The sequence below is a fragment of the Maniola hyperantus genome, chromosome 21 (assembly GCF_902806685.2).
Source record: "Maniola hyperantus chromosome 21, iAphHyp1.2, whole genome shotgun sequence".
In the NCBI taxonomy this organism is placed as follows: domain Eukaryota; kingdom Metazoa; phylum Arthropoda; class Insecta; order Lepidoptera; family Nymphalidae; genus Maniola; species Maniola hyperantus.
Window position 1 is genome coordinate 3355767 of NC_048556.1, and position 16484 is coordinate 3372250.

At 35.2% G+C, this 16484-nt stretch overlaps 1 protein-coding gene and 1 long non-coding RNA gene across 6 annotated transcripts in view; one reads left to right on the forward strand and one right to left on the reverse strand.

Annotated features, from left to right (window-relative positions):
• cv-c (crossveinless c) overlaps window positions 1-16484 on the reverse strand; it is a 346801-nt gene that overhangs the window by 316179 nt on the left and 14138 nt on the right. For 3 of the 5 annotated variants that reach the window (XM_034979897.2, XM_069505879.1, XM_069505878.1), the window contains exon 1: window positions 6801-7327. The exons of the other annotated variants lie outside the window; for them this stretch is intronic. In XM_034979897.2, coding sequence (XP_034835788.1) covers window positions 6801-6885 — 85 coding nt within the window. In that variant the 5' untranslated portion in view covers window positions 6886-7327. Of the gene's footprint in view, window positions 1-6800; window positions 7328-16484 lie in introns of those variants that run through there. 5 annotated transcript variants of the gene reach the window in all.
• The window catches only part of LOC138403852 (uncharacterized), a 365474-nt gene that overhangs the window by 169442 nt on the left and 179548 nt on the right, over window positions 1-16484 (forward strand). The window lies entirely within an intron of this gene.

Below are 16484 nucleotides of genomic sequence, written 5' to 3' on the forward strand. Positions count from 1 at the left end.
ATCCGCTACTAAACTATTTATTTTGTTCGATTTGAAATCATTTCTTTTAATTCAATTGATAAAAACTCTACGCTCTTGATTGCGAGGTTGTGAGTCTTTATGCTCCTGACTTTGACTGACATCGTTGAGATTAATAGTTGAAATATCTTATTAATTTTAAAGAGAATGTTATTTTCTTTCAGAATTTGAGAAGTGTTTATAAATTTGTAACACGCAACTAACAAGTCCTCATCATTTCAACCAGAGTAGGGTTTAATTCATAGTTTACCACGCTGGCTATGTGTAGATTATGGGGAATTGTCAAGCATGCAGATATCCTCACGATATTTTCATTCACCACACTCCGAAAAATTAGAGGCGTAGGTTTGCTTGGGTCTATCCTCCGAAGTCACTATGCTATCACCGCTTCGTATAATAATATAACGAACAAGATTAGTATCAAATGATATTTCGGTTCGTGGAATTGACACTATTTGATACAAGTCAACCTTTAACATTAAATATATTGCGAACTTGGCTCATATCATTTATGGATGTAAGAAGAGCTAATCCATAATCTATATTAATCATCTGGGTATAAACCCTATACTAACTTATATGCACTCTTGTAATAAGTCCACAAGGAAACAGCGGCTTCACCAAAAATCAACGGTAGCAATAACTTTAATCGCCTGTCACGCAAATGATATTAGTCTTTGTGACTTTTTTATATCTCTATGATTTTATACTACTTCGATTGTCAAACTTACTTTAGTCAGTAGTGATTCAGTTATTAATAGTACACAATAAGCAATTGCTGTATTAGTTTAGTATGCACAAGCCTTCATCGAGGGCAAAATATCATGTAGGCGTTTGAATAGCGCTACAGTATTATCAATGGAATTTGAATGAGACCACAACAATGGTGTTGACCTGGTATTGACATCGAGGCAAGCGTCAGTAGCTCATATAAGTTTCCAAATAGTTCTAAATCGTCTATTGTATAAATACATCGTGTTCTAAGTTCCTTATAACGATATCTGTAGTATTAAAAGGACGGATAGGTTAATAATGACAAAACACAATGCAAAAGTTTCACTAGAAATAGTGAAACTTTTGCATTGTGTTTTGTCTAGTGTGTTTGACAATTCAAACAGTAAACAATTACACAACACTAGAATTGGTACTTAAATAAATAAAATGGCTGTAGCATACAGACAGATAAACTAACATGACAAAGCTACAAGGATTCCTATTTTTATATTGTATAACCTTAAAAAATAGTAGATTGCTTATCAACACTTACAGCGTCGTAAAATTTCAGTTTTGTAAAAAAGAAAAATAAATTTAAAATCATAAAAACACCAAGTCAATCACTACCCGTAATATAAATGCGATTATTTTTGCATGGGTATAGTTTAAGACCTGGAGAGTAACCCTGGAAATCAAAGAGTTCCCACGGGATTTTTAAAAACCTACATCCACGCGTACGAAGTCGCGGCCATCAGCTAGTATGAATATAAAAGCAAAAATAGTACCTACAAAAATAGAAATCTAAAGCAAGATGGATAATAGAGTGCAGTTTTGTATTGGAAAAATATCACAAGGATGACAGTCATATAGATTTTCACAAACGCTCCTCGAAACTCTAGATCTATGACAATAGACAATAAGCTTTCAAGCACGCAACCGGAATACAAGAGAGATGCAAATGATCTGCAAAGTAGCTCATTCCGATAAGAGGTCCGCAAGTAGAGAGACGGGTCGGGTCACTCATCGGTCAGGTGATGCACTCAAGTGATTTCCGAGAAACTAATATTCTGCTGTCCGCTAACTAAAATGCTCTAAGTGACACATGGTAAATTTTGAGTTTTTTGTACCATTTTTGTCAACCAGCCCACCAATTAGGTAAGAATAACGTTTTATCATCGTTATCGTAATCGTCAACAAATTGTGCCCTTTGATTGGCTGTGAAAAAATGTAAACAGCGAATCAACCAATCAAAGGGCAGAATTTGTTAACGATAACGATGAATACGTTTTTCTTACACTATCGGGGGGCTGTTTTGATTACAATTCCAAGACGGGTTGACATAAAATGTTTTTTCAATCGCTATAGTAGGTATAAACATTGAAAATATTAGTTGAATATTATGTAGAACATAGATTGTATTTCTTGAAATAAGATATGATAAATTGATACAGAAATGAATTAGTAGTTTTTAATACTAAGTAGAATATAATAATATAGAATAAATTTTATTGCATTAACTGTAGATAGATATTATGTAAGTATTAGATACCTACTTTTAACATGATTTTTAATTTTTCTAAAAAAGCGCATTTCCTGTTGATAAAATAATTTAGAAAAAAATAAAAAAACTCAGAAGCTCTGTTTGTTTTAGCTAACAGATCCTTTTAAGTTAGTTACTCTTAAACTTTCTTTTAAACTTATAGTTTTAATTTTAGTTAGTAACTCCTAGAGTCCATCTCTATCAAAATTAACTTTTTGTACTTAACTGCTTTTTAGTTAGCAGTCGTATTGCGGTCTTGGATTTAGATGGGTGTGAACAAGAACAAGTTTATTCAAGATCGAAAATGTTAAGTCATCCATAAAAAGTTTTCAACAAGCTAGAAGATAAATAGATAATGTTTAGATCCAGACGGTATCTTATTAGGTGTTTGTTTTTCGATGATGTTATTAAACACATAGAGACAGTCTGTGTCGCAAATCTTGTCGACCTTGAACTGAAGTTTGAATGTTGAATTGCGTTTCTTATCTATGATTTGATTGGAACATTTACGAAAGCCAATCAATATTTGATCTTGCTTCACGACATGGTTTATTTGGATTACGATATTATTTTAATTTACGCGCTTTATTTCGCCGACAGCTTTCATTGTAAATCAAACAAGGTTATTTCTGTTTCCTTTATTGGAAATATAATAAATAACAATTAAATTAGTTAGCACGCTTCCTTTTCCTTGCTATTTTATTTTATTACTTTAATTTATAGCTTTAGAATAAGAATTGAAATGCGTGTCTAAAGTTTTAACATATTATGTTCCACATCATCTCTTTGATTTTAGATAAGTTTTTAAGAATTTTGTTTTTAGAATCACTTAAGTAAATACCAAAATTAGTTTTGATCTTTGTTTTCGATGCTTTAAGTATTATTATTTAACGATTTGTCCTCGGCGATGTCAATATTGTATTTACAAAGAAGTGGCCAAGCTAAATGGGCGGCGGATCGGTAGCAAGAATCTAGTTCACCTTGGCCACTATTTCCTATTTACCCACGGTTGTGTACCAACATCGACATCTGAGCGATTTGATTTTGATAATATTTCTCCTATTGCCTGTTGGTCCAATTGCATAAACCCGTGAAATCTTGATTAGATTAACACTTTCTGTCTTCTTTTATTACGGCGTTCTAACGAAGGTGTATTTTAATTTACCATTAACTTATCGATGTAATTTATGCAGCACTACAAAATTTAACTAAACCAGATTCAAAACAAGTGAGACTCAGTCATATTGTGTCTAAACTGTATTTTTCAGTTGTGAAAAAAAATATTATGCTTAACACTGGTAAGAATTTGGTTTGACTCTTCTTTTCTCTTATTTTATTCGTCCGTCACTATCGATGAATTTTCAGCATTGAAAATGTATTTCTAGGTATTTCCACTGTCCAAGGTTTTGTGCGAATTGTTACAACGGTTTTCTACGATTTTTAAAGTTTATTTATTAAGATACAAGTTAACTCTTAACTGCAATCTTACCTGGTGGTAAATGATGATGCAGTCTTAGATGGAAGCGGGCTAATCTGGAAGGGGTATGGCAGTTTTTATTAAACGCATACCCCTGGATTCCCTTGATTAAAGATTTGCTTGATGTCACCTTACCACCTATTATAGTGAGGGTTCTACAAACGCTACGTCTTCTTGTGTGAGATCGGCTTCCCAAAACCCTGAGACGCCAACGTCTGTCGGTATATTTTCTTTACAGTTTGGGTACAGATTGAAACTGTAGATTATTTGTGCGATATACTAATTGAGCTATGCGGGTTGAATAATTGAAAATGTGTGTAACCCAAAATTGAGATAAATGTTATTTTAAAATAAAAGGAAGTGCAACATAAAGTATTTTGTCTGTAGGATGATTTAATAACATGTATTCTGTTTGAGTCGTAATTTTGGAGCTTTAAGTAAGTAAGCTTTAAGCTTACAAGTAGGTAGTAACGCTTAGTTTTCTTATTTTTTTTTTGTAGAATTAAAATTCTACAAAAAGTCACTTAAAAGTGAAACCTTACTTATATTGACGACAAACTAATGATGTTGCTGGTTATTTTTTCCAGACCATTAATATTATTGTCTATGCTCAGGCGGAACTTTGCAGTCAATAAATTTACATTTAAATACTAATTTTATGATTCTTTTACAAGTAATAAGAATAATTCATTAATATCACAGGAAGAGAAAGCTCTTTATTTTTTTGTATTCGCCACATACTCGTACCTACTTGATAATTGATAAAAATAATTTAAAATCAAGGAAACAGTCGGCATTCTGATTGTTATTGCTGTACCGGTAATCATTCTGTAAAGAATGACGCATACAGATAATAATTGATTCCTGTTTCTCGTATTGTAAAATCGTGTTCGATTCAACTTAACCCATAGCTTCTGTTTGTAATAATTGTAGCTTACCGTCGGATCACAAATTCAATAATTAATTAAACGTTTTTGTATAAAAATTTCTTTTGATTACTTTAGATGCTATAATTCATGTTGAATACGAAAGTAGTCCTACTTAGTGGATAGTCATTAAACTTGTTGAAAAAGCAGGCATTTTGGAGTCGAATGAGGAAACAAACTAGGTATTTTTAATAGTAAGACTAATATTTTATACCTAGTTGGTAAATAGGTAAGTATTTTAATAATATAATTAAACATTATGAAATTTTTTTTGTGTATGTAGCTACGAATATATATGATTATCTATTAGAGATGTGACATCAAACCCAATTTCGATAACACGTTATGAATGAAGTAACTGGTACTAAATAAGAGTAGATAGATATTCAGTTTCTTAGCTAGATATTTATTAATGAAGGAACTGGCACTTAATTAACAATTATAGGCATTTAATATGATCTAATTTTCCGTAGATATTTTTAGGGTTCCGTACCTACCTCAAAAGGAAAAACGGAACCCTTATAGGATCACTTTGTTGTCTGTCTGTCTGTCTGTCAAGAAACCTACAGGGTACTTCCTGTTGACCTAGAATCATGATATTTGTCAGGTAGGTAGGTCTTATAGATGGCATTAGGGGAAAAATCTGAATTTGTGGTTACATTACACAAAAAAATTAAATTGTGGTCATGAACTAATATTGCTATTTTCAACTTTCAAAGCAAGATTACTATACCAAGTGGGGTATCATATGAAAGGGCTTTACTTGTACATTCTAAAACAGATTTCTATTTATTTTTAGGCATAATAGTTTATGATTTATCGTGCAAAATGTCGATAAAATACGATTGTAGTACGGAACCCTCAATGCGCGAGTCTGATTCGCACTTGGTCGGTTTTTTCCTATTGCGGCCTTCTAGACTAGAGCAGTGGTGTAATATCAAACTTTTTGCATTTAAGAGGATTCCTTTCAATGTAATTTAATAAATCTTGTTTCGACGACAACTTGTAGTTTAGAAGGTAAACAAGAAATAGGCTTGTACACTGTACAGTTCGCGTCAAAAATAACTTAGTGACTCTAGCTTAAATACGTTTTATGGTCTATGAAAACTATTCAAATTAATTAATGTAAAATCTAATTAGATTATTAGATAATATGACTATGAACAGTAAATATTTTTTTTAAAATCATGAAATATCTTAGCACTTTGGTTTTTGTTATAAGTTATATTTTTTAATGCATACCTAATATTATTATAGCTTAACTGCAAACAGTTTACGTGAAATTTCAGATTATAACAGGTCCTACGTTAAATACATAATGTAATATTTTAATTTTTGTGTATCTAACCAATCATTATTTCCAATTAAGCTGGTGTGAGAGAAATATTTCTTGGTCTTTGGAAATAGGATTATTGTTTTTTATGGTGGTTTAGTAGTGGCGGTTAGTAAGATATTTTGTAAGCTACAAAACAGTTTCGTTCCAGACTCTGCCAAGCTAATTTTACTTAGATTTAGGAAGATCTCTAGTCATATTGGTATTATGTAAGAAGCACTTAGTTTTTATTAAATTAAGTAAGTATACCTATTTATGTATTGATAACCGACTGATTATATAAATTAAATTGCAACAACTTAGTACTTAATACTCGGTCTTTTTCTCCTTCAGTACCCCTATTATAAATGCGAAAATGTGTTTGTTTGTTGGTTTGTTGGTGTGTTGGTTTGTTGATTTGTTGGTTTGTTAGTTTATTGGATTGTTCTTCAATGACGTCGCAACGGTGCGACGGATTGACGTGATTTTTTGCATGGGTATAGCTAAAGATCTGGAGAGTGTCATGGGCTACTTTTTATCCCGGAAAATAAAAGTGTTCCCGCGGGGTTTTTTAAAAAACCAATTCCACGCGGACGAAGTCGCGGGCATCAGCTAGTACTCTATATGTTACTTACTCTATCTTGCTCATACCATTGAAAGTTTTCTTTAGTCGACTGTACCATATTCTGCTTACGTTTTACTCAGTTTTCATTCAAGCGATACGACAAAACAGTAGGTACCAACAAGTAGGTAGCAAGTAAATAGTTAAGTAAATAACTTAAGTAAGCACATATAATACACAAGACACATTACCGTTTTGTAAGGATAAAGCAAACAGCTCGTCGTCTTGCAGCCATTGCAGCTCGCTAATTATAGACATATCAGCTTCGTACGACATCAATGTGTCATCATAACTGCTAACAACAATCCACCAAACGCACCAAGCTCTATACAACACTAAACAACACCATCGATAGCAATCACAACACTAGACGTCAAAAACGTAAAGAGAAAAATCTCGCGCCATAATTTTTCCGCGTATTCGTAACACACTTTTCCCGTGAACGTAAAATTTTGACAACTGATACGATCGTGTGTATTTGAACTAAACACTAAACATCACAATCGATGCCGGCATCATCACAACACTAGTTTATAGCGTCAAAAAAAACGAAGAAATGGGCGCCCATATCGTTTTTCACATAATATATCAGAACATGTAAGGCACTTTTCCGAAATTCACGTGAAGGGAACGTCAATTTTTGACAGCTGATTCGATCGTGAACTCGAGAACCGGGGTAAATGAACGCGGGCACGAAACACACGTGCAATGCGCGCCGCTCTACCACACTGACTAAAGTTAATACTAGTATACTAAACAGCGAAACATCAGGCGGAATACCGAATGCGCTAAGCGGGGGGCCCGGCATGTTACGTCCTTAAAACGACACATCATCGATAACTTCTGTACAAAAATCGATAGTGCGACGTCACTAAAGGTGTTTTACACAGAATCGCGACGGGCCAGGGACGTGGCTGGGGCGTGATCTTATAAAAAACGTTTACTTACCTATTTACTTATTAATTGGGACTGGGCAGGTCATGTGTGCAGTGTGCCATAATATGCCAGATGACTTGTGGGCTGTGGGCAAAATATACTTTCTTTCTGGATCCCCTAAAATCATCGATGCCAGTGAGGCAGACTTAGGCGACGTTGCCGCGATGAAATTAGATAAGTCAGGTGACCCGAAGAGGTTCAAAATAGGGAGCTGTGAAAAATCGGTCGTTGGTGTTTGCCCGAAGTTCGACTGATAATTATAATTAATCAGTCGAACCTAAAATTATCGTTTTAATAACGAAATTTATTATGCGTAAGATAATTATCTATTTGATTGCCTTATGCATAAGTTATTAAACGATTGTTTATGCTTCTTCCCTTGCTGATTCTCTCACTGCCAAGGATCACTGGTAGAGATCTCTAATCTCCTGTCCATTTATTTCCTTCTTTTCTCTAATTGAGAACCTACACATTACACAACTCAAAAGTTTTAGTAGAGTCACCGTCTTATACAGTCTTTAATTATGAAAAAAATCTGTCTTGAACAGATTTTCGTAAAGGAATCAGTACCCTTATTAAATGCGAAAGTGTGTTTGTTTGTTGATTTGTTGGTTTGTCCTTCAATCACGTCGCAACTATTCAACGTATTGACGTGATATTTTGTATGGGTATAGATAAAGACCTGGAGAGTGACGTAGGCTACTTTTTATCCCGGAAAATCAAAGAGTTCCCACGGGATTTTTAAAAACCTAATTCCATGCGGACTATCTAGTTATTAATATTAGTACATAGTTCATAGTAATTCAATACATAATTTATTTAAGTTTTCGCGTATAGATATTACTTATTTCTATTTCTTAGAGACCATGATCTTCTTATGTCATGCTTTTGTATAAACACTCCCTATCTGCCTCGCCACCTCGTGCAAGGGCTAATGTCCTCCGCTTTACGATATACAAGTGTCAGTTAAAATCATTTTGGCAACTTATTTTAATGGTAACTTTATGGTTTTTTTACGGTGCATTTAGACTTGCTCACCTCTTACTTGGGTTTATTCGATGATTAATGTGTCTCCAGTATTGATATAGGTTATTAAAAACTGAAGATAGTTTTTAACTGAAGATACACATTTTCTGTAAAATAAATTAACCAAAACTGTCCCAATTTATTGTAGAGCTACATTAGAAAAGAGACAATTTTTTTCCAAATAATATTTTAATTTGATTGTAATATATAATATCTGTCCCGGCTTTACTCAAGTGTTTAGTCGACGTTAGCCCGACTAGTTTCGAACCCATCCGGGGTCCGTTTTCAAGGGAGTCAGTTCGCGCACGCGCCGGAGGTGTGAATTGATTGTAATAATTGCTAGGTCTTAGATATTATACATTTTTATTTAATTGCTAGGCATTTAGATTTCAGGCCATCGTTTTAAAAATTTATTTTTAACGTTACCTTTAATGAGAAGTGATTTTTTTGGTAACAATGGATAATAATACTAAGCAATAAAGTTGCTTTTTGACTGTTTAAAAATATTTTCAGTGCACAATGCCACCGATTACCGGAATCTATATTGAAAATGTTAAGTAAAAAAATATATGTTGAATTATGATTTTTAAGATATAGATGGACCAAGTCTTTCAATAAATTATTATGTGTTTTGTGGTCAATAACGATTCCAGGCGAGACTATGTCTAGATTTTTCTATATCAATGTCTTCCAGCTTCAAATAATACTTTGTAGTGGGAAATCGTTATAAAAATATTTATCGTTTATTTTACCTGGTATTATTTTATTAGCATATTGAGCACCTACTTATTTTTGTTTACTGTTCGTATTATAAAAAAATATTAATTTATTGTGTTTATTTATTTTGGTGCAATAAACATTTACAATGAATTATTATTGATACGAATCAATTACTTAGGAAAATTTTATGAACGTGTACCATAGGTATTTTATATTTTGGAGTGAGGATTCGAATCTTTAAGTAGAAGGCAAAAACTGACCAATTAAAAGTAAATAACGGTAAATATGGTTTCCACCATAATTTAGGTACGTATATACTATATAATATATACGGATGGTAGCTATACTATTTTAGATATACTTATATTATATATATATATATATATATATATATATATATATATATATATGTATAGTATATTATATATATTAATTTAAGTGACTTTAAACATTTCACGAGGAAAATCATGTAAAACACATTTTATACGCAGATAAACTCAGCTTTTATAAAATAACGAAGGTCTGGCACGCGCTGGCTCTCTCTCTCTATTAATCTTGGATCCACAGAAAGGATTGGTTTTATTTAGACGCTTTGCAAATGGCAAAATTAAAATATTTGGAAATATAAAACCGACAATTTCGTAGTTTAACCAAGCCTCTTAATTAATAGTTACCTACTTATCCGAATTTATAAAACTGTGGTTTTAAAGTTGGTACTCCATGAAAGGAAACTAGATCTCTACTGTAAATAAAATTATCTCAGTATCTTTATTGTACCTACTTCGTTTAATTAAAGTTGTGTACTTAAAAGTACACTTAAGCTTTATTTACTAAATTGTTACCATTTAAACTTTGATAGTGACTCTTAAAACATTATCATGGAATGAAAATATGACGAAACGTCTTGCGTCATAAACTTACGAAAGTTCTCCAACTTTTCGAGCAAGCTTTAACTTTTTTTGAATGATAAAACCTTTTTGACCTGATAAGGCGATGTATTTAACTAAGACGTAGGCGGAGACCACAACACTGCGACGCGGACGTCGGGCCGTAAAAATCTACGACGTCGCACATACACTGCAAATTTCCGATGCGGTGCCGCACCATACAAACTTGCGATGCGACAACGTGTTTACACCTCTCTGTCTGCCATTCTGTGCTGTATATTGTATTGATTGATACTTGATGCGTCTTATTAACGCAAGTAGAAGTAGGATACGTGTAGTACGGTCCATGGCTCACTAGAAATTGTTGGTCAGAGTTTTCTCGTACGATGTCGTAAGCGATGCGTTGCGTCAATGCGATGCGGCATCGTTTTTGCGATGCGATGTCGTACCGCAGTGTTGTGGCCTCGCCCTGAGGTATTCAAACAATTATCAAGTCAAAATTCAAGAAGTTAAGAAGGCTATATGATGACCTCCCTAGCGCAGTGGTAAACGCTGTAGTCTTATTAGTGGGAGGTCCCGGGTTCGATTCACGGCAGGAAAATTTGGAATTTTATAATTCTAAATTTCTCTGGTCTGGTCTTGTGGGCTTCGGCCGTGGCTAGTTACCACACTAACGGCGAAGCCGTGCTGCCAAGCGATCAAGCGTTGGCTCAGAAGTAGGTACACTAAACTTGATTAGGATTAGGTACTTAGTATTTTCATGCAGGATGTAGGTATAAAGTCATTTACTAAAGGTTTAGCGAAGGAAGTTGGTTGATAATAAAACTTGTTTTCAAGTTAGGTATACTTACCTACTGTTCAACAATAAAGAAATACACGTTTATAAATAACTAGCTGACCCGCCCCGGATTCGCTCGGGTGGAATTAAAAAATCGGCGAAGGGGTAAAAATTTTCAAACATGAAATAGGTTCGTACGCATTTTTTCCTTTTGAAACCGAAAACCCAAATACCAATTTTCATGGAAATAGCTAGAAAAATAACGGACTTTCATACAAACTTTCATCCCCTATTTAGCCCCCTTGGCAGTAGAATTTTTAAAAATTCTATTCTAAGGAGTATTTTTTATTCTTAACTGAAAGCCTGAATACCAATTTTCATCGATGTAACTTTAAAAATGATAGACTTTCATACAAACTTCCTTCCCCTGTTTACCCCCCTTTAGGGGTGGAATTTTAAAAATCCTTTCAATGGATACCTACTTTTTACAAAGAACACACAGTTCAAATTTCATGTCTCTAGGACCAGCGGTTTAGGCTGTGCGTTGATATACATATAAGTCAGTCAGTCAGTCAGTCAGGACTTTGAATTTTATATGTACCTATAGATGTTACCTACAAGGAAACAAAATATGTATATAAAACAAGAGCAATTAATTTACTGACTGCTTTACTTGCATATTAATACATAGCTTGTAGTTATTTATCTATGAAAAATACATTAGGTACTAAGTACAACAAATTATTTATTAATGAATACCTACATAATATAAATAATTATTGATTGTTAGATCCATTAATAGACAAATAAACGTGCTTCGTAATTAATGTTTAAAAAATTATTGACGTATTCCTACAATATAATAATTAATTTTTTATTAATAGAGAGACGATAAAATACTTAAATTTTGCAGTTAGTTTTGCAGCAATCACTGCTGTAACTGAGGGATAAAATGACTGATGCATGACAAATATCTGGAACATTCTCTGTTCCAGATATTTAGTCATTGGTTCTACATAGCTCACAAAATGAGCTATGTAGAACCAATGACTTCCATTGAGACTATCCACGAAGAGAAGTTAGTTAGTTAGTAGGTAGAGCTCTATCTGTTACGTAATCCCATACAACTGAAAAAGACAAAAAGTTAATGGACATTAACCACTTTGAGTGACCTACTCACATCACAAAAATAAGGCTATGTTTTGCGTACCTTTCGAGTAGTATATAGGTTTTCTATACTACTCTTCTAACGACCTATACCTAACTAAATATATAAAAGGAAAAGGTGACTGACTGACTGACTGATCTATCGACGCACAGCTCAAACCACTGGACGGATCGGGCTGAAATTTGGCATGCAGATAGCTTTAATAACGTAGGCATCCACTAAGAAAGGATTTTTGAAAATTCAACCCATAAGGGCGTGAAATAGGTGTTTCAAATTTATGTAGTCCACGCGGACGAAGTCGCGAGCATAAGCTAGTATAATATATTCGTGCAGAACCGATCGTCTACAGTAGGTAGGTACCTTCCTATTTCTAACGACCGTCTCTAGGTACATACCTAGCGTAATTCTGAATTCAAAATGTCCAATTTTGTAAAAGTATTCGCGTATGACCTTCAAAGCCGCACGCTAATTCCAACACCCATTGAAGACTTGAATCATAGCTGTCAATTGCGTCATTTCTCTAATTGGCCAGTAATACGCATAGTTTGCGCATTTTCATGATATTCACACACCATTGTATAACGCCTGGCAAACAACTTGGATTGGACTTGAAAGTGGGGGAAAATTGGCGAATCCAGGAAACGAAAGTCGACATATCAACCAATCGCGTGCACTCACGCCGACTGATCAACCAATCTTGTGCACCCGCCATTCCTCAGCCAATTGGGTCAATGCTCAAGTTGTCTGCCGGGCACGGTAACTCCAAGATCAAGATCAAGAAATGGTGGCAATTAGATCATTATCATCATCAACCCATCGCTGGCTCACTACTGAGAACGAGTCTCAGAGAAGGCTATGGCTATTGTCCACCACGCTGCCCAAGTTTTTATTGGCAGACTTCGCACACCTTTGAGAACACTATGGGAAATTTTCAGGCATGTAGGTTCCTCTAGTATAACTAACAAAGTTAAGCGGTGCGCGCCCGAGATCGAACCCCCGACCCTTTAAATAGGAGGCCGACGTTTAAACCACTAGGCTATCACTGCAATTGAGATACTGTGATCTTATCCATTGAAGACTTGAATTTTGAATCGTAGCTGTCAATTGCGTCATATCTCTAATTGGCCAGTCATGCACATAGTGTTTGCGCGTTTTTATGAATATCCTCACGCCATATAACTATTAGCCGAGGAGACCGTGGCATACATGCATAGTGGATGTTATGATTTCTAAATTATTAATTATTATTAATTATCAAGGCAAGCTTAGATACTGCTACGTCGTAGTTGATAGACACCTTGAAATCGCAAATTCTAATATTTTCAATAATAATTGTGAAATAATCAGTAGGTACACTTTAACAAATGTAGCTTGGGCAAGTCCTAAAAAATACAATTGCGTTCATTTTAGACATATTTTTAATGTGATATCAGTGGTATTACAATAGAAAAATGGTAGAATCATTCAGTATTTTTCGTCACCATTTTTCTCTATCAAAGCTATATTTCGATAAAAATATGTCTAAAATGAACGTTATTATATCGCTTAGGACTTGGCTGAGCCACAAAAAGTGCAATGCCGATTCCTTCGCAATCTTTGAAATTATTGTTAGAATTTGCGAGAGAGAAGGAAAATCTTAGGTAACTACCTAAAGCATAATTCCACCTGCTCCCTAACTATGAACATATTATCGCCATTGGCCACTTTTTATGTGTTCGCGCAGATTGGAGACGGGTTCGTAGAAAAACTGACCATTGAATGAAGGCCGTGGGTGGACTGGTTATGAAGCATTAATATTTTAACAGCCTCCCTGATGCAGCCAGCGACAGCTCCCTGGCGCAGGGGTGAGCACTGCGGTCTTATAAAAATAGGTTGAAATGACAATCGGGAAGGGAACGAAGGCCCCGCACACCTGTACGTTCAGCCCCCGCGGACTATAGTAGTAGTAGGCCCCGGGGTTTATTTCCAGCAGGGCCTTTATTTTTTTAGGGGTTGAATTTTCAAAAATCTTTTCTTAGCGTATGTCTATAGCCCGATCCGTCCAGTGGTTTGAGCTGTCAGTCAGTCAGTCAGCTTTTCCTTTTATATAGGTATATAATATATATATATAGATAACAATAACAAAATTATGTCAATGCGATTGTGTCGTTATAATGTAACTGCAGTTAATAGCAGCTCTCGTAACAAAACGTTTTCAGCAAGCTTTTAGTTCACGTCCTACAAGTCAGTCAGTTAGGCATGTATGTCAGTCTCATTACCCCTCTTCCGCGCGATCGGCCGATCGTTACGTAAAAAGGTTATTGTGTTTCGACAGGAAATTACTGACACGGCGCGTGCGCGAAAGTAAACTTAATACGACAACTGTCGCGTGGCCCAATAGGTTAGCTGAAGCGTTGCTGCGAAGCTGGAGTTATAGTAGTCGGTAGTTAAATTGTCGCGTCTAACCTACGATGCAAGTGCGAGCTTGCGCAGGTATGGTTCCACACGATCGTGTACTGTGTACGGATGTAGCACTCACACTAATGCAGATGGCGAATGCGAAGTGTGGCGCGGCGTGCGAGCTGGTGTGTTTTTATCCCTCGCGTCTCGCGCCCGAGGGATTTTTAATGAAATTGAAAAATCGGCCCTAAGTCAGCTAAAGAAAACTAGAGTAGGTAATAAATGTAGAATACTACCTGCAAAGAGAGAAAATATTAAGTATGTCAATAAAGTTCGCTGAAAGCTCTTGACTTTGCTACGTCAACACCTAGGGTAAAATGTTTGAAACACATTCGATAGGGTTACTTTACGTGTGAAAACAGACTTCCGTATAGCTCCCCTATTCTAGCCATTTTATGACTCACCCTTATATTTATCTCTATCGCACCCGCTACAGTACGTACCGTAGAGAAAGAGATGTAAAACGATACAGTGAATAGAAGGAATTTCATAATAAGACACCAAAAAATGATATTTATAAAACAGTCCCCTTATTGTAAGCGCAAATCTACCCGATCGAGAAACAGAAATGAATGGATACGCTTGAACACTAAATTTTTAAACGACATCTACACTTTAGTGTTCCTTGGTTTGTTTAAAAACTTTCTCGGAGAAACGCGTAAGCGACGCGATTCGCCTGGCGCTTTAGACCTTTTTAAGTTACAGGTTTAGGATTTACACTCGTATCATGATTACATAGTCAGTTCACGGTGCGAGGCGGAGAAGGCCAGCTGTCAGTGTCCACATTTCCGCTCCATAGGTCATCACAGATAGGACACAATATTCGAAAGAGTTTGCCTTTAGGCTTTGCTAAATAAACAATAATAAGAATCGCAATACTCTTTCAAGTTTAGCCGTTTAGGAGTTGACTTTTTAAAAATCCTTTCTTGTTGGATTTCTATGTCATAATAGCTATTTGCATGCCAAATTTCAGTCCGATCTGTCCAGAAGTTTCAGTTGTGCTTTGATAGATCAGTCAGCGTCCGCGTGGACTACACAAATCTCAAACTCCTATTTCACCCTCTTAGGGGTTTAATTTTTCAAAACCCCTCTCTTAGTGGATGCCTACATCATAGTAGCTATCTGCATACCAAATTTCAGCCCGATCCATCCAATAGTTTGAACTGTGCGTTGATATATCAGTCAGTCAGTCAGAGTCAGTCACCTTTTTTTCCTTTTATATATTTAAAAAAATATAAGTCAATTTTTTTAAATTATTTTATCGACTCTATGCATCCCCTGTTCGATGTAACGACCGGACAAGGCTTCTTTGTGTCTAATTACAACTTACAAGAGAAAGAAAACATTGAAAGAGAACTTAAAACCTGCGAGTTGCGACCCTCCGACAAATTGGCAACGTGATTCATCATGCAATACGATATCTTACGATACACTAGCTATGTGTTTTGGTTCCGCTTATGTTTTCGCCTATTTCGGAGAGTGTGCTCAGGAACTTTTCGATCTTCACCATTTTACCACCGAACCGCAAGACGTCGGGCGAGTTTCCATCCTTATGTCGTCGACATTCCATCTACACGCACGAAACGTTTTGCGTCATCATTCCTCATACGTATGGCTAAGGTTTGGAATACTCTTCCACGATATGTGTTTCCTACCAATTACAACCCGGGTATCTTTAAAACAAGAGTGAATAGGCATCTTCTAGGTAAACGTGTCCCATCTTAGGCCACATCATCACTTTCCATCAGGTGTGATTGTGGTCAAGTGTGGTGTATGTATATGTATTGTCTGTTCTTTGTTTTTTTTAAATATTTACTTAGTATATTATAATATAGTAATATTATTTATTTATAATCTTTTTTTAATGATATAAGTAGGCATAATGTAATGCGCAGACGTACGCATTGAGGGTCAAACCTCT